Source organism: Danio aesculapii, chromosome 11 (genome assembly GCF_903798145.1).
Source record: "Danio aesculapii chromosome 11, fDanAes4.1, whole genome shotgun sequence".
Taxonomy (NCBI): domain Eukaryota; kingdom Metazoa; phylum Chordata; class Actinopteri; order Cypriniformes; family Danionidae; genus Danio; species Danio aesculapii.
In genome coordinates this window covers 17,538,940-17,560,793 of record NC_079445.1, presented here as the reverse complement: position 1 = coordinate 17,560,793, position 21,854 = coordinate 17,538,940, and the positions used below count along the sequence as shown (strand labels likewise).

Here is a 21,854-nt window from a genome sequence, read left to right as displayed (position 1 = left end):
TCAACACAAAATATTTCACACAAAAACATATACAAAGCTTTCTCAGTGTTGGATTGCGGCTGGAAGGGCATCCGCTATGTAAAACGTATGATGGGTAAGTTGTCAGTTCATTCCGCTGTGGCGACCCCTGATTAATAAAGGGACTAAGCCGAAAAGAGAATGAATGAGTGAATAAATGCACATATACAAAGCTTGATAATAAAACTATGTTAATGTGTTATTAGGGACCGAGGATTGTCATCTTATGGCCTTAGCAATGTTAAATATCGAAGATCTAGAGTTTTCGTCCAAGGGCCTGTCCGTGGCATTCGATTGCCCTCAAAATTCACAGATTTGTACTGAGCTGAACATATTTACATGGCAATATTCAGTTACAATTATAGCGCCACCTGCTGGCAACAGGATATTACATGTTTTACACAAACAAACTCCTCCTACAAGCTTTCTAAGATCGATTCCATGCTCCACATTTGTTCAATCCAAAGGCCTTTGTGATGTGAAATTGTGAGGATCTAGAGCAGAAGTCTCAAACTTAAATTGGCGGGGGGCCATATCGGTGACTGACAATTCATAGGAGGGCCGTTTTAACATTCTAGCACACAAAAAAGTGGAAATCTGATGTAATTGATGCACTCAGACATTCTTCCCTAGAATATCAAAGCGCCTTCTTTTTGTTTCTTGTGTTACATATTGAAAGGGTAGTTTAAATTGCTGTGAAAATACTAATTTAATAATAGGCATAATAATAATAATTATTATGTCCCAATCAATTGTTGCTTAACCAAAAGTTTAGCAGATAGGTGAGACAGCATAAAGCAGATTGGGTAACTTTATTGACTTAACTGGTAATTGTTCTTCTCAATATCTTTTTTTTTTTTTGTAAAACTACAACAAAGAGAGGAAAAAGAGAGGGAGGGGTGTGATTTGTGATTTTCTCAAGTTTATATATATATATAATAAATTATTATTATACACTGTCCTCTGTCATCTTAATTAAGTACAAATAGACATTGCATTGGTATTTTGTTATTGTTTGTTTTGGTTTGATTGGAGCTGTATTTTGTGTGTGTGTGTGTGTGTGTGTGTGTGTATTTTAAGTTTTTTAAAGGTTTGATAGCATTGTTATCTGGAACATTTTCTTTGATATAGAATCCATATATAGAAAATATTGATTTCTTAACATTGTAAAGTAAAACAGTGCCATTATTATATTATGATTAAATTAATATAAATATGTCTGAATAACTGGATCTTTTTTGTTACCATGTTATGCAAAAAATGCCCTAAAATTACATTCTTTATTTAAAATGATGGATAACTTTTGTTAGTAGTTTACAAAATCAAACAAAAAGATTGTAAATCTATACCATCTACATTATTTTGTTGAGTGAATTTCAGATTTCTTAGCGCATGAATGATTTTAATGATGATAAACCACAAAAATATATAGAAAGAAATAAAAATTGTGAACTAACAATAACAATAAATAGATAATAAATCAATAATAACAAATAATTAACAAATGACAAATAATTTTGCTAACAGTTTTCACTAAAGATCATACCTGCACATTGTTCTGTCATTTAGATTTGTAAGTACTCTGAGTAGTATTTAATTTTTTCCATTATTAATGATGTTTCTGATGCTGGATGCAAATCTAAGTTTAGCATTTATACACTTTATAGTAGAGTACATAGACCGTAGTGTTTAGCATATCATTTAGGACTTCGCAACAGCTTGTCTATTACACATTTGCGCAAAAATGACGCCATGATTTTCACCCAGCAAAAACACTTGTTGATTAATTGCATGAAAGATCAGGAGGAGTGAAGATATGTGAGGCTGAGGCTGCTCACCACTAGATCGTTATTTGTAAGTAATTAGTGTTGGTTGACATTTATAGATTCATTAAAACAGTACAGCAGTCTGCCTTATATGTTATTGTTGCTTGGGAGAGATAATGAGTTTTTGCTTTGCAAACACACAAAATAATAATAAAAAAAGATTATAAATGTGTGCCGTCTTCATTGGCCAATTAGAAACTGGCAGCAAAGAGAAGGTTTCTCGGTGGGAGACGTAATGATGAGTTTCCTATGTGCTGCAGGCAATATGATAATACAGCAGCTCTGTGTCCCAAACACAAGCGTAGCCATGGTAAAGAAAGCAATATTTTTATATGCATGAAAGCACATTTCAATGTCAAACGCGGCTCAGCCTTTTCATGATTATTCTATTATTCTGGAGAAGACATGTTGTGTATCTCTTCGCCTTAACAGTGTCATGATCAAATCTCGGTATATCTTCAGCTGTTTTTGTGCACTTGTCAACTTTTGCCTAAAATATTCGGAGCTGTTTGTATTTTTGTTGTTTGCCAGGTCGAGAGATTTGGATATGCTGGGGGAACATATTTGCTGTTTATGTAAATATCACAAGGAGAATTTGTCATAGAGCTTTGTCTCTGGAGACTTGTGCATAAACTTGATCCAGATATTGCGTATTTTGCATCTCCATGCCTGATGTCTCAATTAATAGCGAATTCTTTGAATATTGAACCAGTGTTTTTACTACTTAGTGATGGGAAATATCTGGTCGATATTGAAGAACTGATGGCAGGCTGTTTAATTATTGAAAATGGTGGAAATGCTGACCAGCTAGGGAAATGCTAGGGTTTGCATACATTTTCAGTTGATCATTTATTCTGCCGTATACTGTATCAAACTATTTCTAAATTCAGTTCTTATTTCGAGGCAAACGAACAAATGAACAATAATAACGAAGTGTGGTCAAACAACTGAGTTATATCCAAAGACACGTCCTATTCTCATGCCCCATATGGTGATGCAGACGTCTCCAAATCCTGACAGGTTGACAAATCTAAACTCGTTTTTATTAAAACACATATAAATATGTAATAAAAAATAAATAAATAACGCCGCTAATAATAATACCATTATACAAATGCAAATTGTCATGAATGAACTGATAAAAGCCCCCCAGACATGCAGAAGGCATCAAGGTAGTGTTTTTATATTAAATAATAATTTTTGTAACATTTTAGTCCTTCAGTTTTTTTTTCATATATAAAGGTATTTGTGTATTGCTGTACATCCTGTGTGTATTAAGCATTTGAACCTGCATAGGTGCATAACTAACGCGCTCTGCACTGGACTTTAGACCTTCACTTGGTCAACGGCTCTGTCTATTTCAGTTTCTGAGATTAGCAATGCGCCAACAATGCGCCTTAACACACCTCGTTTACAAACCGGCACACCTATGAGTCCACAAAGTGGCACAAATGGATGACCTATTTAAACAACGTGGCGCAAAATGTGAAAATTACTGTTGCACTGGTCTGAAAATAGAAACAAATCACGCCAAACACGTCTTGCACCTTATTACACCGGGTGTATGATTGCGCCCTGAGACATAATCAAGTTGGTCTCCTTACTCTTGATAAAACAATTTAAGCCATTCAAACCATAACCCATACAAGTTTACAGTCCTGTAGACTTTTTGTGTCTTTTTCAAATACTTTGTGTCAAATGAAAGTTTGTAATGTTGTGATTCTCCTCATAGATATTTGGGTTGGTTCATGGCTTTTAATGCGTTAATGAATACATTTTTAAAATTCTTATCAAAAAAAATAGATGGTGAAAAACAATTCTGGATCCAGCATGGCTGAAAGAGTGAGCGAATTCTAATGAACACCATAACCAAACCCCTTACAACATCTGCCAACCAATCAGAATCAAGCATTCTGTAGTTCACTTTTAAAATCATGCTAAATGATGCAGTTAAGATTCAATTTGCGTAATATAATCTGCTCATCATGGTCATTATAGTTTTAAAACGCCTGGCTTGTTAGTTGGAAAGCTCTTGAATGTTAATCAAAACATCAAATTACAAAGGACTCGATAAAAGCCTTATTAAATGAGTTACAATGAGCTGAAAAACCTCTTCTGTTTTGCTTCCTTTTTTTCCAGAGCTGCCAACAGGCTGGGAGAAGATCGATGATCCAGTGTACGGGGTGTATTATGTGGAGTAAGTGACTCATCAGTATTATCTTCAAATCATCTTTAATAAACTGTATGACATCATCTGGAAACATCAAAGAGGCGGCCGCTGTTCCTCCGACCGGGCCTGTTGTGTTTTCGGCTATGCACACCCTTTGTTACTGTTACCATTTTGAAATCTTGTTCTCTCTCTCTCCCTCCCCTTCAGAGGGACCCTTGGGTTTGTAGTGCATAAATATGAATGCATTCATATGTTTTGATGTTGTTTCAAAGCAATACCTCAGAGGCTGGAAGCCTTCCGGTTTTTGTCTTTGGAGATGTTTACGCATGTTTCGAGCCGTATTTGCCTAGTAAATTGCGCAGGCCTTTTGGAAAGTGGCCTGGATCGCAGCTGGGCGTGATCTGATTTATTTTGTAATTGTGCCGATGGAGTTTTATTTAATTTTATTTATTTATTTTTTAATGAGCTTGTCTAGTCTGCTGGATAGATTTTGCTTTTAAGCACATGGGATGAGAGAGAATTGCACACTTTTTTTTCTCCCCCAAATTTCAAATGAATTTTAAATGAATGCCGAGGCTTTCAGCTGTACTTGAAGCTGTCTTTATTGCCTTTTCTCTGAATGAATTCACTTTATTTCTCCGCTTACCTGCTCTCCTTTGGCTCAACCTTTACCTGCCCTCTCATTCTATTCCCCGTTTCTCCCTCTGCTTCTGTTATTGACTGTGTCCTCTGCTCACTCATCTTCATCACCTCTTTCTCTTTCTCTCTCGCTCTCTCTCCACCTCCCAGCCATATTAACAGGAAGACGCAGTATGAGAACCCAATTCTGGAAGCTAAAAGGAAGAAGCAACTGGAGCAGTCTCAACCCGCTGAAGGTGAGCGGTATATCCAAGGTTCGTTTCAGGCCCAACATGCTGTCATTTTTTTCTTTTCTTACATGATTTGTCACTGTTTGGCCTTTGAATTGTGTTGCTGATTTGGTTTTAAAATTATTATTATTATTATTATTATTATTATGGTTAATTATATTCATATTATTTATCGTTTATTTCATTTGTTATCAGTGCTTTTTGTAGATCTTTCTATTTCTTTATTTTTATTTATGTACTTATTTTGCATAAGTGCAATATTTAAATGAAAAAAGAAAAGAAAATGGGAGAACTCTAAAATATTGATCAATTAAATGTTTATGTTTTAGGCCAGTATTATAGAAACAGCTTGAAATGGGAAATAAAACCAACTGTAGTTTCTTAATGTTACATTTTTCAAGTGAAACTAAATATTCAAAAATGTCTACGTGAAGTCATAATCAACCTCATTGACTTTCTTAAAGGGATGTTTCAGTCAAAACATAATTTATTTCTTCTTCTTATATAAACCTTCATGTCTGTCTTTTGTGTAACATAAATGAAGACATTTTGAAGAATGTTGGGAACCAAACACTTTTAGTGATTGCTGACTTCCACTTGTATGGACGTGTCTTCCTTTAGTGTTCCCTAAAAAAGAACTAGGAATTATGACAGTTATGTGGGATAGTAGTTTTGGAAGTCTCTCAAGTAAAGGAAATCCACAAAGATTCATGGGTCAGTAACGTGACACTCATATTATATCTATTTATTAATTAACTATATTAAAATGTAATTCAAACTATGACTTGGACATAGTGATCTACATTTTGTATTTTTGAATTTGAATACTTGCTATTATGTTAAAATGAATGTGATATTTATTGACATACTACAATTCATGCAAAGATTACATTTCTAAAAATGTTATCTTAATTACTGACACTCTGGCATGTCACTGACCCTCATATTCACTGTAGGTTTTGCAAAAATAATTACTCCGTCTAGACTGCCTGTTGCATTGATCATAATGCCTTTCGCAGTACAACATCCTGTATCAAATGTCTCCCTCATCTCTGCTCATTTTACATAAGGTTTAGACCTTTCCCTTAAAGAAAAATTGGTCAATTATAAGCTCACATCAACTACTTCAGTCTCATCTCATTCTTTAAATGGTCAAGAAAGTTCTGCTAAAACTGAAGCTTGCCTTGGTCTCATTTCCAGCAAACTCAGCTGAATATTGCTTTCTCAATTACCTAATTACCCAATAACTTCTTCTCCCTCAAGTTTCAAGTATTTCATATTCTACCACTGACTGTGATACAGCACTTATAATATGCTGGTTTTACACCTAGAGGAAGTTAAGACACCATAGGGGGATCTTGTGATTTAATCGCCGTCGGCCATCTTGGCTCTAAAGCCAGTGGCTGCACAGTATTAGTTTGAATAGGCATAGGAAGTAACTTGAGAGACATACAAAAAAGGAAGTGCACCCTTCACTCTTTCAGAATGGATAGACGAGCATTCGTCAGGAGCACCGCTAGCGAGCTATGCTGCTAACCACCAAGAGACTTACAGAGACCCCGGCACCGGCCCTCCACTACCAACCCAACTGGGGGCTAAACGTATGTGCTGCCTCCTTTTTTTTGTTTGTAACCCACATTTACACACCCGTGAGTGGCGTACTCCTCTGTGGACATTCACTATTCACTCACTCCCTTTCACTTTCTCCAAATCTTCCTCTCTTCAGCTCTCTGTCTCTTCCGTCCCTGTGTTGTTTGAACACCCGACGATAAGCTGCTTATTTAAGGATTTAGCAAATACTGTCTTTTAGCGAAAGATATTGTCCCTCACCCCATCTGCCATTCCTCTCTGGCGTCTTCATGTGGGCACTCGTTGAATCTCTGTGGTGCTTTCTATACAAAACATACTTTACGTGTTATGGTCAAAGTCAAGGATGTGTTGAATTAATGATTCAACGCACACATATCTCAAAGGCACTTAAGATTATGAATATGATGGAAATATGTATATTGTTCTTGAATCAAAAATATGTATACATATAGATAGATTATATACAGTGGGGTTATACAAGTTCATATTGAAAGTGATTCTGAAATCAAATCTAAACTTTTTGAATTATTATTTATATTATTTTCATTCTGAATTTTTTTTATTGTTTTTTATTCGATTTCCTGGTCATTTTTTTAATGTTTGAATTTGCATTTAATTTAAAAAACTGTAATATACATATTTTAGCAGTGGACAGTGACCCCATTGTATATGCAGTTTTGTGTAGCCAACGTAAATTTAGATTTTATTCTTTTACTGACAGCTCTGTTTCTCTGTCTGTCATGTTTTTACTCTTTTGTCTATGTGTATATATATCTTTATCACATCTAGTCATTTGCATTCAGTGTGCAGTGTGTATTTCTCCTTAGGGTTTCTCTGCAGCTTTCTCTGATCTTCTATCATGACAGACCATGATGAACAGATCACACTTCATCTCTCCAGCCGATCACACCCCTCTTCTCTGTTCGCTCCTCCATTCGCTCCTCTCATTCTCTCTTGTACTAACGGCACTTTGGCTCTGATCTAGGACTGATTAGCAGCTGATGCATCTACTAACATCCATTTTGCCATTTTGATGTATAACTATTATAATGCACAACATGATTATTTCAGAAAGTTATCCTCAGAAGTACATTGTTGAATTTCTGACAGAGACACTTTTAACATTAAAAATGTTTGTCAACACAACTTTGGATGTTGACTTGAGAATTTTAAATGGTTGAACAGTATGTAGGTCCTATGGATGGATGGATGAGTGGGTGGGTGTATGGATAGATAGACAGACAGACGGACAGACGGACGGATGGATGGATGAATGGATCAATGGATGTATCGATGGACAGGTGGATGGATGGATGTGTTGATGGATGTATCAATGGACAGATGGACGGACCTATAGATAAATGGATGGATGTATCTATGGATGGACAGACAGATGGATGGATGTTTCGATGGACAGACAGACAGATGGATGAATGAATGTATTGATGGATGTATCGATGAATGGACAGATGGATGTATTGATGGACGTATAGATAGATGAATGTATCAATGGTTGTATTGATGGATGTATCGATGAATGGACAGATGGATGTATTGATGGACGTATAGATAGATGGATGTATCGGTGGTTGTATTGATGGATTTACAGATAGGTTTGCAGATAGATAGATAGATAGATAGATAGATAGATAGATGGATGGATGGATGGGTGGATGGATGGATGGATGGATGGATGGATCAATGGATGTATCGATGGATGTATCGATGGACAGGAAGTATTGATAGATGTATCAATGGACAGATGGACGGACCAATGAATAAATTAATGAGTGTATCGGTGGATGGACAGACAGACAGACAGACAGATGGATGGATGTATTGATGGATGTATCGATGAAAGGACAGATGGATGTATTGATGGACGTATAGAAAGATAGATTGATGTATCGATGGTTGTATTGATGGATTTACAGATAGATAGATTATATACATGGACGGACGGATGGATAGATGGATGGATGTATCGATGGATGGACGGACAGATGGATGGATGTATTGATGGATGTATCGATGAATGGATATATGGATGGATGGATGGTTGTATGGATGTATAGATAGATGGATGTATCGATGGTTGTATTGATGGATTTACAGACACACAGACAGACAGACAGACAGACAGACAGACAGACAGACAGACAGACAGACAGACAGATAGATAGATAGATGGATGGATGGATGGATGGATGGATAGATAGAAAGTGTGCTTGTGAAGTTAACTTTGTTGCACAGCTTTTTCTTGAAACAAAATGTTCTCAAGATATGCTGTGTTCTAAAACTCAAAGGTATACATAATCATCTTCTACAGAGAGGCCAACAGATTTACTGTTGCCGATTCCTATAGCTCACAAATTGTGCATCGCTTTTCTCATTGCAGGAGGTAAGCCATTTTTCACAAGGAACCCTGCAGAACTGAAGGGGACATTTATTAACACCAAGCTAAAGAAGAGCAGACGTGGGTTCGGCTTCACTGTAGTAGGAGGAGATGAACCCGATGAGTTCCTGCAGATTAAGAGTCTTGTGCTCGATGGACCCGCTGCTTTGGATGGAAAGATGGAAACGGGTATATCTGAAAACCATGAACTTGTAAACACGTGATGTAGTCTTTGTACTTTGCTCAACACAAGTTTTTTTTTCGTTCCTCAGGTGACGTTATTGTAAGTGTGAACGACACTTGCGTCTTGGGTTACACACACGCCCAAGTTGTGAAGATCTTCCAGTCAATCCCTATTGGCTCTATGGTCGACCTTGAACTCTGCCGTGGCTACCCTTTGCCCTTTGACCCTGATGACCCCAACACCAGCCTGGTGACTTCGGTGGCCATTCTGGACAAGGAGCCAATCATCGTCAATGGAAAAGAAAGCTACGACTCGCCATCCAGCCATGGTAGTGAAACTACAGCTGGTGGCAGCAGCTTGAATGGCTCCAGTGACCCTCCTCGCCCCCATAGCCCTTCAGCAGAGGTGGCTTCCAATGGCTCTCACGGTTATCCCAGTGATGTGGTGACTTTGGCGTCCTCGATTGCCACCCAGCCAGAGCTTATTACTGTCCACATGGAGAAGGGCGATAAAGGGTTTGGCTTCACAATAGCAGACAGCCCGTCTGGAGGAGGCCAGCGAGTGAAGCAGATAGTGGATTACCCACGATGCAGAGGCCTGAGGGAAGGTGACATCATCATGGAGGTGAACAAGAGGAATGTGCAGAACCTGACGCACAATCAGGTGGTGGACCTGCTCAGCAAGTGTCCTAAAGGCAGTGAAGTGACCATGCTGGTGCAACGAGGTAAGCTCACCAAAATATTTTATGAAATGGAAGGAAAAGTGAGAAAGGAAAGCTACCAAAAGCTTCCAGAGAAAACGGTTGCTTGCAAGGAAAAATGCTAATTTGCTGTTGATTTACTTATCCTCGGGTCAGACAAGATCTAGGTGACTTTTTATACAGTAGAACATTAATAATAGATTTTTGGCTTGAACCGGGATGCTTGTTGGTTCTTTAAATACAAATCAATGGCTACAACACTTTCAGAACCACTATTATGAAATTTGTGTTGTCTGTTTTTCATTTATTTATTCTGAAAGTGCCAGTGGCCATTTACTTCCATTTTATGAAGCACAAGGGACCACAGTTTCAGCTAAAAAAATCTTTTAAATGTTCTGCTGAGGAAAAAAGTTCAAATTTCACAACATTCCAAAGTTCAAGTTTTCTAAACTCCAACTAGCAAATTTGTGTCATGTTGATGTGCCCAATAGTTGATCTTCATCAATGCTTCTGCTAATATATTACACTTTTCTGCAGTTCTGTAGATGTAAGGTTAGATTTGCTGGATTAAAACAAATCTAACTTTAATTCAAAAGAATATATTACATATTTTAAATTTGTTTAGTGTAATAAATGTGCTAAATAGTGTGACAACATTAGAGCATCTGTAGATATTTTGCTCAAAGTCTGGGTGACCATCTATAAGGGTATAGTTTTTATTTTATTACCAATATATCATAAGTATTTTGACTTATTACGTAAATTTATAAATATAAATATTAAAACTAAACCCTGAATATAAAAACTCCAAAAAGATGTATTTGTACATCTCCTTTACGTTATATATGTTTTTATTGTCATTTTGAAAATAACATCCTTATTAAAAAAAATAAACATAATACTGACCCATTAACTTTTGAAAGATATTAGGTATTTTTATCAGTTTGGAAGGGCATCCGGTGTGTAAAACATATGCGACCCAAGATTAATAAAGGGACTAAGCTGAAAAGAAAATGAATCAATGAATTTCTATCAGTTTATTATATTTTATAACGTTTTCATTCTAGGTTTCATCCCATTAAAGAACAAATTGTGGTTGGTTGGTTTAGAAGTCACTAAGATGGCACTGATTGGCTACGTATTATTGCTCTTACATGCTGTAAGCTCCTTTCTCACATTTTTTTCTCACTTTAATGTTATTTTTATCTGCATGCTACACCTTGGAATGAGTATTCTTCAATGTTGGCATGGCTCTGTGTAGACCTTTATGATTGAGTAAAGAGAAAGAAATATAAACAGAGAGCAGCACAAGTAAAGACTGACACATGTGGCTGTTCAGTGAGTGTTCATGAATGAAAGTTCATGCAGTAGAGATGACGAAGGTGTGACAGGAAAGTGTCCAGAATGAGATGCTCTGTGCCGATCATAAATATGAAGCCTATGGCTTCTGCTTTTCCCTTGAGGGCCAAACTCAGCTGTCTGTTAACCCCCATATGACACTTCCACACTGGTTTCTCTGTCTGTCTCGAATTTTGTGGGTGGAAAAAAGATAGAAATGTCAAGGTTACCTGCTTTTGGCTTGCAAAAGAGACCAAAGAAAGAGAGAAAAAGAGGAACAGAGAGACTCACATCCGTGAAATGAGAGAAAACATTGAATATAAGCATTTTACTCTTTAAAAAGTTTCAAGAGTTTGCACGCACAAATCTCAAGGCTTCAAATTCCTGTTTTGAGCCTTTTCAGAGCATTCAGTTAGAGCCCGGCACTCGGATTATTAATTTGATGAATTGAAAGCACTTTTATCTGTCTCGTGTAAGTGCTTTTAACAGGGCCGGGAAATTGCTGTGTTCCAATCGCAAGGCTGGAGCCTGTTGTATAAAACAATCCCATTTGTCATTTAGGACAGTTACTAGCATGTAAACAAAAGTGTATGCAGTGCTTATATCTTTCATGGCTCATCAATAGAGCTGCTGCCTAGCTATTTCCGCAAACCAAAAAAGCCCAGTTGTCCTCCAGGGTTTGATGGCCTACTGAACTGACATCACATAAGTTGTAGTGTAATTTATGCAGAAACTGCAGGACAGAAGTGGCCTGTTTCACATCTACAGTAAAGTAGGTGGCTCACCCACACTATTGCATCTACTGTATGTTTCAGTTCATTATTTTTTAAGCAGGCAGATATCAACAGTAAGTTTTTTTCCTGCTATGGTTTACGGTTAGAAGCTAAAATCCTAAAATTAAGTTGTGTATGTAATAATTTGGTGGTGGGTGATGCGGACAAAAGTGAAGAGGGCTGGGGGGTCGCGGAAGAAAGTGAACAGTGGACAGCGGAGGAGGGCGGTTGAGGAGGGGATCGGTAAAATGAGGTGCCGGATCAGATTTCAGAGGTTCCGGATCCGGCATGTTCCAGCACAAATTAAGCCCTGGTTGTAGTTATGTTGCAATGACTCCGCAAATCTCGTTTTTCTCAGTTGCTGATCGACTAAAATCCCAATTTAACATTGCATTTCCTGTGATGTGACCATATTGATGCTGAAATTATATGTTGTGCAGCCTTATTTCTTACTATTATCAGACTTATGCATGATATTAGTAATAATAATAATAAAATTTATTTGGAATGCACTTTTCTTAGACTCAAAGTGCTACAAGGCGAAATACTAACAATACAAGGCAAAATACTAATAATAGCAGAAACAGCACAACAATAAAAAGATACAACAAAAAATAAAAACATGAACCATAAGATAGAATAAAAAAGTTTACAAAAATCATCATCCTAAGTTAAAAGCAATGGATTTAAGAAGTTTCTTAAAACTTAAAAAGTTTCCTGATGTATACGATCTTGCATATGAGCGGCATATGATCTTCAGTTCAGTTACAGTTTCAGCTTCCTTTATTTTTGTCATTTAAAACATCACAATAAATTGTAATGCAGAACGAAATTACATTACATAAGACCCAGCAAGAACATAAAAAACATCAAACACTATGAAAACCTAACATAATACATAAGCTTTTATAATTTCACAAATAAATAAAAATATAGTTATATAAAATATAACTTAATTTAAAAAAAATCACAGAAGGGAATAAATTAATACTTAAATATCTATTGCACAGCTTGTTATAATAGTTATAATAATAACAATTTGTGCTAGTTTAACTATTTATTGATTTATTATTACATACTAGCTATCAATAGTATTTAAGATACAGTATTATTCAAAAGTCTTATAATAACAGGATAAAAAACTATCACAAACCGCACTAATTTGCAGTTTCCTATTCTATATATCTAATCCGATCCAATACCTAAACCCAACTACATTATTACTATTAGTAAGTAGCAAAATAGAAGTTTATTAAGGCAAAAGTTATAATTAATGGTTTATTAATAGTGAAAATGTACCTTAATATAAAGTGTTACTATGTATTTTTATGTAAAAAAAAAACAACAACAACACTTTCATATACGAGATTTATTTCATACCATAATTAAATGCATAAAAAAAGTTCAATTCTAAGGGTCAGAGTAAAAGTGATGATGAATGATTTTTTTAAAACACTTATTACCTTGATTATTAATATGGGCCGTAGGGTAAAACAATAAAAAAATCAATGTTAAAAGCACTTTAATTTTCACTGGAGTAATCCAAGTTCAGTAGTTCATGTTTGTACACAGCGGAGACATTCTCTAATGTCTATGAAATGTGGTCGGGATGTTTTAAGTATTCTCTATGCTCACATCTCACCTTTAATTGCTGGCCTTGATGTCAGGCAGCAAATCCCAGCACACACACACACACACACACACACGCACACACACACAACCACTCCTTTTCATCAACACCCATCACTGGCTGACCAATTACAGTAGAAGATCTAATGGGCAGAAACATGATTTATATCTCTTCAATTTTTTACACACACACACACACACGTGGTAAAACTGCAGCATGTTTGGCTTATTAAATGTGCTGTTGTCTCTGCTGGTTTTCTGGATAATTGACTCATGTTAGATAGTATAGATGGTTTAACATCAGTTGAGGTATTTTTGCTGTTCATTATTGTGCCTCTGCTCAGTGGATTCTGTTGGTGGTCTAAAAGCTGCATTATATGTAATTTGAACATTTTATTTACTTGCTAAAAGGGACTGGTAGACTTGCTTTGTATAAATGTGTTTATTAAAGGAAGGTTAACTTGAAGTCAACAGGATCTGTGGAATAATGTTGATTACCACGCATAGAAAAGTGATGATTTTTTTTGATTTATTAAAAAATCGAAATTCAAATTAATAAAGAAAAAATTACCACACAACATTTTTAACAGAAATCAAGGTTATGTTGAGACACTTGCAGTGGAAGTGAGTGATGCTATTTTCTGAAGGATTTAGTAGCACTAATGTGGAGCTTATAATATAAAAGCATTTTTTCTTTTATTGATCAAGTTTTTATTATCAAATTAATATTTAAACAATTTAATAATTTACTTTGAAAAAACAATTTTTTAAATGTTATGTTAAGACTTCTAACAATGTACTTGAATGGTGTTTTAAAATAAATGTTTCTGTTAAATGTCACTAGCATGTTTTTGTTCTGTATACTGTAAGTAACATTATTTAAGTAGTGCAGTCATCAGATTAGCATTAGATACATGAGCAATATCACACGAGTAGCAGTGCGATATGGCTGTATATCGGCACTGGTGGCAGGTGTGCTTTGCTTAGTGTCCCATCAGTGACGACATACAGCTATATGGCACTGCTACGAGTGTGATATTGCGTTTATACAACAGTTCGACAGCATAATCATGTATAAAAAAGAAAATCAAACACAGAGAGTCTAAATAACCTTTTTGTATGAGGAACTACTTCCGTCATTCATTCACATCTGCAGGTGACGTCAGAACAGCAGAAACCCATTGCTAATTCACAAGTGTCACTTTACAGCTAGTATTTGAATGACTCTCTAGCGTGATGTCTAAAGTGATGACAAAACAGGTAATTTTGCTCACATTTTAAGATTATAAGGCCGAACAGCACGAAATGTCATCAGTCTAGAGACATTTCTCAGAATTTCTCTGTTGCAATCGGGATATCACAGTAATCAACCCAGAAAAAGCCAAAGCTAAGCAATCACTACCAGATTACTGTTGTGTTTGTGAAAATGAAAAACGATTAACACATGCGGGCATTTCTTCTTTATTTCTTTTTACTGAACTAGTCTGCATTAGCAAAAACAGCAGACTCATTAGAAACAGATGGCGAACCAAAAAGTAACTCAGGGTTATACATAGAGTGGCCAACACAAATGTGAGTCCCATCTTACACTCAATACTTAGTACTGCAACATACAAAAGAGAGAGAGATTGACTAAGAAAGTCACCATTTTTATAAGGTTTTGAATACGCTGATCTTTTCGTCTCCATCTTGTGGATGGACAATGTCAACCATCTTTGCTCTGCTCAATGACAGGATGTTGACGCGCTGTTTTTTAGAAATTATAAATATTCAAAAAATAGGAACTATTCTTATAAATAAACTGCACAGATGGAATCTAAAACAACATTCTCGCCTAAAAAAGCCCCAAAAGTACATGATGTTGTCCAACAGCAGCAATATTTGTCAAAGTGTAGAGAGTTTATTGATCTGCTGTCACTCTATGTGGACGGAGTAATACAGAAGGGTGAGGAGGCTGTACAAGTTCTGATATTGCAGAACGTCGCACGGTTATCAGCCAATCAGATTCGAGAACCAGACAGAACAGTATATATATATATATATTTAAAATTATACATTAAGTTATCTTTTAAAATGTGTATTATTATTAGGTGATTTCAAAGCAGTAGGTGAAGCATATCATTTTATCAAGGCATTTTCACTTGTTTTCTGTCAATATGTGTTTTTTGAGCTTTAAAGCTGTTTAAACCATACTTTTTTTCGTCATTTTAGTGTTTATGACATTTAGTTGTCAAATTATAATCTACACAGAAAATAGAAAAATACACAACACTGAACAAATAAAAGTATTTTCCCATTCACAGATCACTCCTATTCACTTCCATTACGTGCCTCATTGTTAAGTATATTGTTGCTTTTTTATATTTGATCTTTTCTGATGATCAACAATTATTATCACAAGTACTGTTATGATCCTATACAGATCTAAGAAAAAATCATTTTAAAACCAAACATGAATTATGATCTCATCTAAGGCTTTACAGAGCATAAATCCAAACCAGTGTTTTCCAACACTGAGCTGCCATTGTTGGCAGTTTTTCTCCCACGAGACTTGACCGCTGTCAGTTATTCCTCTAGATTATTCTCAGATGTTCAGGTCTAAATGTCACGCTCGCAAATGCTCTGTATAAAGCAGATTCATGCATCTGTTGTGCCTGGGGTAATCAGTTCAACACAATGCGTGTTTGTGAACCGAAAGCATCATGGCTTCGAGTCAGTGACCCAGGGGTCCATTCTCTCTTCCTGAAGTGTGTGTGCGTGCGTGTTTATGTTTATTTATTTACATTCAATGCCGCAGCATATAGAAGGCCATTTCTAGGCTGATTGTGATTCCTTCTGCTGGTGTTTATCAGAATGTGCTGCTTTGAGAAGAGCGTGATGAAATGAAAAGGTGCAAACTACTATCTGATCCGCTGGCTTTATGAGTCATCAATCAGCGATGACAGCACACATCTCGATTTCCCCAGCAGATATGAAACCAGCTTCTACACAGACATCAGCTAGTCTGCTCTCATTAGCTGATACTCCGAGCATCCAAATGAGTCTGTTAAGGCTTATTCGTAGGAAGAGGAAAATGAAAACATTAACCAAATTGTAAAAAGAGTTAAACCAAGAGTGATACAGGGTTGATGTGCAGGGTGTATGTTCTCTTTGAATGTTAACAGATAGCATCTTGCAAGTATTGCTGAGTTCTTTTGGGAAACATTGGAAGCGTCCAAAATCGCATACTTCCATATTATATAGTATGCTAAAACAGTATGCGAGCTTCATCCGGATAACCTACTGATCCGGCGAGATTCTGATATGTGCATCCAATGCACATTGCGCTATCCCATGATGTCCTGCGAGAGAATTATTGAATGTAAGTGAAGCAACGCAACTCACGCGGGTAGGTCATGTGATCATGAAAAAATGTCAGACGTAGAACGTCCGAGTTCCATTCATATTACTGACATTCATACTGTACAGAACGTACTTTTCTAACAGCCGAGTGGTATGTTTAAATTCAAATGCAGTACCTACTGAGTAGTAGGTGGTTTCAGACTCAGACATTATTTTGTTATTTGACAGAGAATAAAAGAAACTATTCTAAATAATGCTACCGTGTTTCTAAAACTACTAGAATGGCCATATATAAAACTTTTTTGTCACACCATATTTACATTTCAAAGTTCTGGTAAAATGTGTTGAATTAAGCTTTGAATGTCTGTCGTCATACCTACTAAATCATTACCCTAAAAATAGATTTTTTTCTACTATAGTGCGAGTTATAGAGCTCGGAAATCCACGTCACGGCGACGTGTGGTCAGCCATGTTTGTGGACAAATGCAGTTTTATATAAGTACACCCCTCTCAAATCTATCTTTTAAATTGATTTATTTTTTAAATTATTTTTTACAATTTATTTATAATATTTTTAATAGGAAGTTACATTAGATTAGTCAGTACTGAAGCTAAATTTGGAGCTTATCTAACAAAATAATACCTTTTGATAACGGTCCAAAAACTAATACAGCCAAATTGAAATGTTATAGAAAAATATTAAAGGCAATTTAAAAAAGAGGAAAAATCAAGATTTTTTTTTTTTTTTAAGTTTTTAAAACTAAATTTTTTAGGTTGTAAATTTTTTTTTTTTTTTTGCAATATTTTGCTTGAATTTAATTGTATTATCTTTCAGTTTCTAAATATGTTTGGTGACAAATATATTATATTAATAAACATATGTGTTTAATGAATCTGTTTTGTTCAAATGCACCAAAATACATTGCCTAAATTCACTGAGAAATTGATACAAATATTCATTTTTAAAATGGGGTGTACTCAATTATGCTGAGCACTGTATATATGATACAATATAATAATAGAGATCAATGGCAATCAGACTCTCTTGTCCTGAATACCCAGAATGCATTGCATGGTTACAACACATTCCCCTTCTCTTTAGACCGCCCCTGAATGTGTGTACCTCACATTGTTTGCAAGTTGGACAGAAAGTAAAAAAAAGTGTTGTTTTAAAAGACATGTCTAGAGTAAAGTTATGTTTTTGTTAGCAGAAAGTTGCTAGAAAAACATATTCAAAGACACAGGAAAAGTTGGATATGCTGAAATGCATGTGGTCAATTTGACTGATTAGCTATGTTTCCATCCACCTATTTTTATGCGCATTTTGTATATGTGGGTATAATTGGTTGATGGAAACGGCAAGATGCACATAAATTTAGAAAATGTCATAAAACATATGCGCATAACAAAGCAGGATAAACTTTTTATCTGATTGGAAAAGATAAAAATGTGTGTGAATGGACGAACATTTTGTAAAACATCTGAAATGTTGTTTTGGTCATTCTGAAACACCTTAGCCATTTCAGTATTAGAGTTATTAAATTATTAATTACTCCAGAATTGTCGAGAGCGTCTGTACTCAGATGCCTTCAAATGACACTATGCATTCATTGCGTGTCAGCATACTGTCATCTGAGGCACAATCATTTATTAAATAAGGAAAAAATTCACGCAGCTTCTCGTATTACAGCAAATTCCATTTTTACTGTCGATATTTGCCGCCAGTTAATCAGAAAGTGACGATTTGTTCTTTTTGACTCGTTGGATGGAAGCGCTGCTTTATTCGCATGTATTATATGCGATATTCCAGTTATGCGCATAAATTTAATTCACATCTTTGGATGGAAACAAAGCTAGAGTTATGGCTATTCACAATAGAAACACTCAGAACTCTTTTGTGTTTTGTGAATTTAATAAAACAATTTTAGAATGAAATCAGGGACTAAGATAAATGAAAATGAATGAATCATTTAGGATAGGCAAGGGCTATAGTTATATGGGTTTTATTTTGGCTAAGTTATTAAATTAACCTCCTATAGGGCTTACTGGCCACATACGTGGACAGCACATTTTAGCTCTTAAGTGGCTATTTAAAATACTTTGAATGTTTTATATTTTGTTAAAGACATACAGTGTCATCCTGCAACTGTTTTACAGCATATGAAATGCTCTAAATACTATTTTCAACTGTTCAAAATGGGCAAAAAATTTAGTTTTTACTCTCTGATAGTCAAAACATGTTAAAAGAAAAATCTATGTTATATATGCATTAAAAAACAGTCAGGTTAAAGTGCTTTATGGACATCCTTTTTCTCTAAAAGTAGATCATATCAAAAGATGATACTTAGGTTTTATTCTAATTAGGCTCCAATAAGCCCAAATATTTAAAAAAACACCTTGGGCCTTAAGTTTAAAAATGTTAAAAATGGTCAAAATGACTGCCACTGTAGTGTTAATTAGTGCTTTATCATTGGACTCATTTTCATTTAAATCAAATGTTTCTTACAAAGTCTGTTTTGTTTAAGTCACTGTTATTATTCATATTTTGTATCTTTAACACAGAAATGGATTGATTATTAAAGTTTTGTATTTACAGTAATCGTTACAGTTATTGTCCTTGGTCAGAACGGCCTTTAATCCAGCAGGGGGAATTAATCTAAGCTTTCATTTTTTTTTTACCATGGAACTGCATTGCCGTCTCATTTTTCTTATCTGGCTGGACAAAAACAGCGCGGAAAAGATAAACAAGCATGATTAGTGGTGTGTTCAAAAGTAACTTGATTTAATGTTTTAAAGGAAGTTTCTTTTCTATTTTTTGCATTAATTTTTGCTGAATTGTCCAGTGGGTGAAAATGAATGGTGTAGCAAATTCTCAGGATAGAAACGGTCTCGGAAAAGCGATTCTCTGGCTTTGAATTAAATCAAAGTGTTTATTTTTAGTGGAACAAAAAATGTGTTTAGATAACAGTTGTGCGTCTTCTCTCCGACTGCTCACCCTTTGCTTTGCTTAAGGGGTGAAGCATAAAACCCACCAATCATACCTTTTCACACCTTGTTTCCATGACGATGCTCTGCTGCACTTTGCGGTGGGGTTTCCTGGTAAAATGATAAAGCGGACGGGTCTGTCTTGAACACAACATGCGGACACATCACATACTGGAACAAATGCCAGCAGGCGATGAGAACAGACAGACAGGCAGACAGACAGGTGTTTTCATGTCCACTTTGCATCTTATTCTTTCATTATGTGTTACAGTTGAATGATTTTTGATTGGCATGTTTGTGCGGACCGACCGAGTCCACATAAGCAATAAAGGGGACGTTGTTGAAGCTGTCAGAGATATATCTTTGTGTGCCGATGCACTAGGCTATTTTAACATCACCTCATGCCTGTCACCTCCGATTGCAGGCCATGTCATTTTAAGACCATACTAATGTACACACAGTTATAACTGTGCACACATGAGCTGTGTTCTAATGCTTAGTGAGCAGCCTACACAGGCAGTTATATTCTTAGGCCGTTTTGTAACTGTCAGGGGAACAATTTGAAACACTCTACAGTGGCAATAGCTGCACACAAATAACACTTTATGTGAGAAACTGGACCCAAAACTGATCTGAATTGATTTCTTTTTTACTACTGAGTGATCCATCCATATCCAATCTAATCATCTATCTATCCCACCCACCAATCCATCCATCCCGCCCACCAATCCATCCATCCCACCCACAAGTCAATCCATCCATTCATCCATCCATCCATCCATGCATCCATCCCAATCCAATCTAACCCAGTCCAATCCAATCCATCCATCCATCCCACCCACCAATCCATCCATCCATCCATTCGTCCATCCATCCATCCATCCATCCATCCATCGTTCCATTCATCCGTTTAAACTGACATCTCCCATTTTGTCTTTCATCTTTGATTTATCAATTGTTTTGGGGGTTTTTTTTTGGTTATTGGATATGGAGTGATCATTTTAAATGTATCATAGAACATGGTGAAATTCATGATTTTGTCTAATAATCCATTTGTACTTTATATTTTAACAATACATCATCGTGTAACAAATGTAAAATTGTTCTGCCATCATGGAATTTTCACTGGACTTGTCAAAGTTTATTAATGAAAAGCACATTTCAGTTTTGGGCATTAACTGCCATTATATCTATAATGTTTTATTAGTATTTCTATTACTTGAGAAAATATATGTCATGACTATAGCGATAACTTCATGAGAAACAATATGCTGATGAGTGAAAAACAACAACAGCACAATGGCAACAGCTGAGCAAAATCCATCTTTTAAAAGTGAATATTTAAAGTGGTAGGCGAGCCAATCATAATCCATCTGACAAGTGTGATGTCATAGAGAAGGCAGAGGTTGTTACTGACTTCCATAAAGTACATTAACAAAACTCAAGAAAGCATAAGGCACATAATTCCATCTAGCAGCACTGGGGGTCCGTTCTTGGTACCTCGCTTCAATGATCTAAGATAATTTGACAAATCCTGGACCTTTTAATCTTGAAAACTGATCTCTTGCTAATTTGGTTCTTCAAACAATTTCGTGAATCAGATTAAAATGTCTGGATGAACTGATCTGAGATCGCTACGTGTGTTGTGAAGGACAGATCTATTAACCAATGAAATTATGATCAGCAATGCAACGATTGGCTGACGACACAGCAGTGTAATGACATCATCTGATTAATATTCAATTATTCAGAATCAAATCAACGTCATATTAACTGTCAAAACATGTGCATGACTGCATCATTTATTATTCCTATAAAAAAAGAAGTTAAATAAATGTGCACGTCTATTATCATAAACAAATTGTACTGAAGTGTATACAACTACTACTGTAAGAAAATATCAGAATTTGATACATATTTTCAGTATTATCTTTGCTTGAAATGACCCAATATAATCCCACATGTTTTCCCACATTTGAAATCTGTACACTACATAGAAGATCTTCTACTCTCTCATTGGTCAACATCACATTGA

General features: G+C 35.7%; 1 protein-coding gene across 1 annotated transcript in view; it reads left to right on the top strand.

Annotated features, from left to right (window-relative positions):
* Nucleotides 1-21,854, top strand: part of magi1b (membrane associated guanylate kinase, WW and PDZ domain containing 1b) — a 205,008-nt gene that overhangs the window by 147,935 nt on the left and 35,219 nt on the right. Inside the window, 5 exon segments of the mRNA XM_056467689.1 lie at nucleotides 3,984-4,041; nucleotides 4,804-4,889; nucleotides 6,368-6,484; nucleotides 8,872-9,057; nucleotides 9,141-9,776. Coding sequence (XP_056323664.1) covers nucleotides 3,984-4,041; nucleotides 4,804-4,889; nucleotides 6,368-6,484; nucleotides 8,872-9,057; nucleotides 9,141-9,776 — 1,083 coding nt within the window.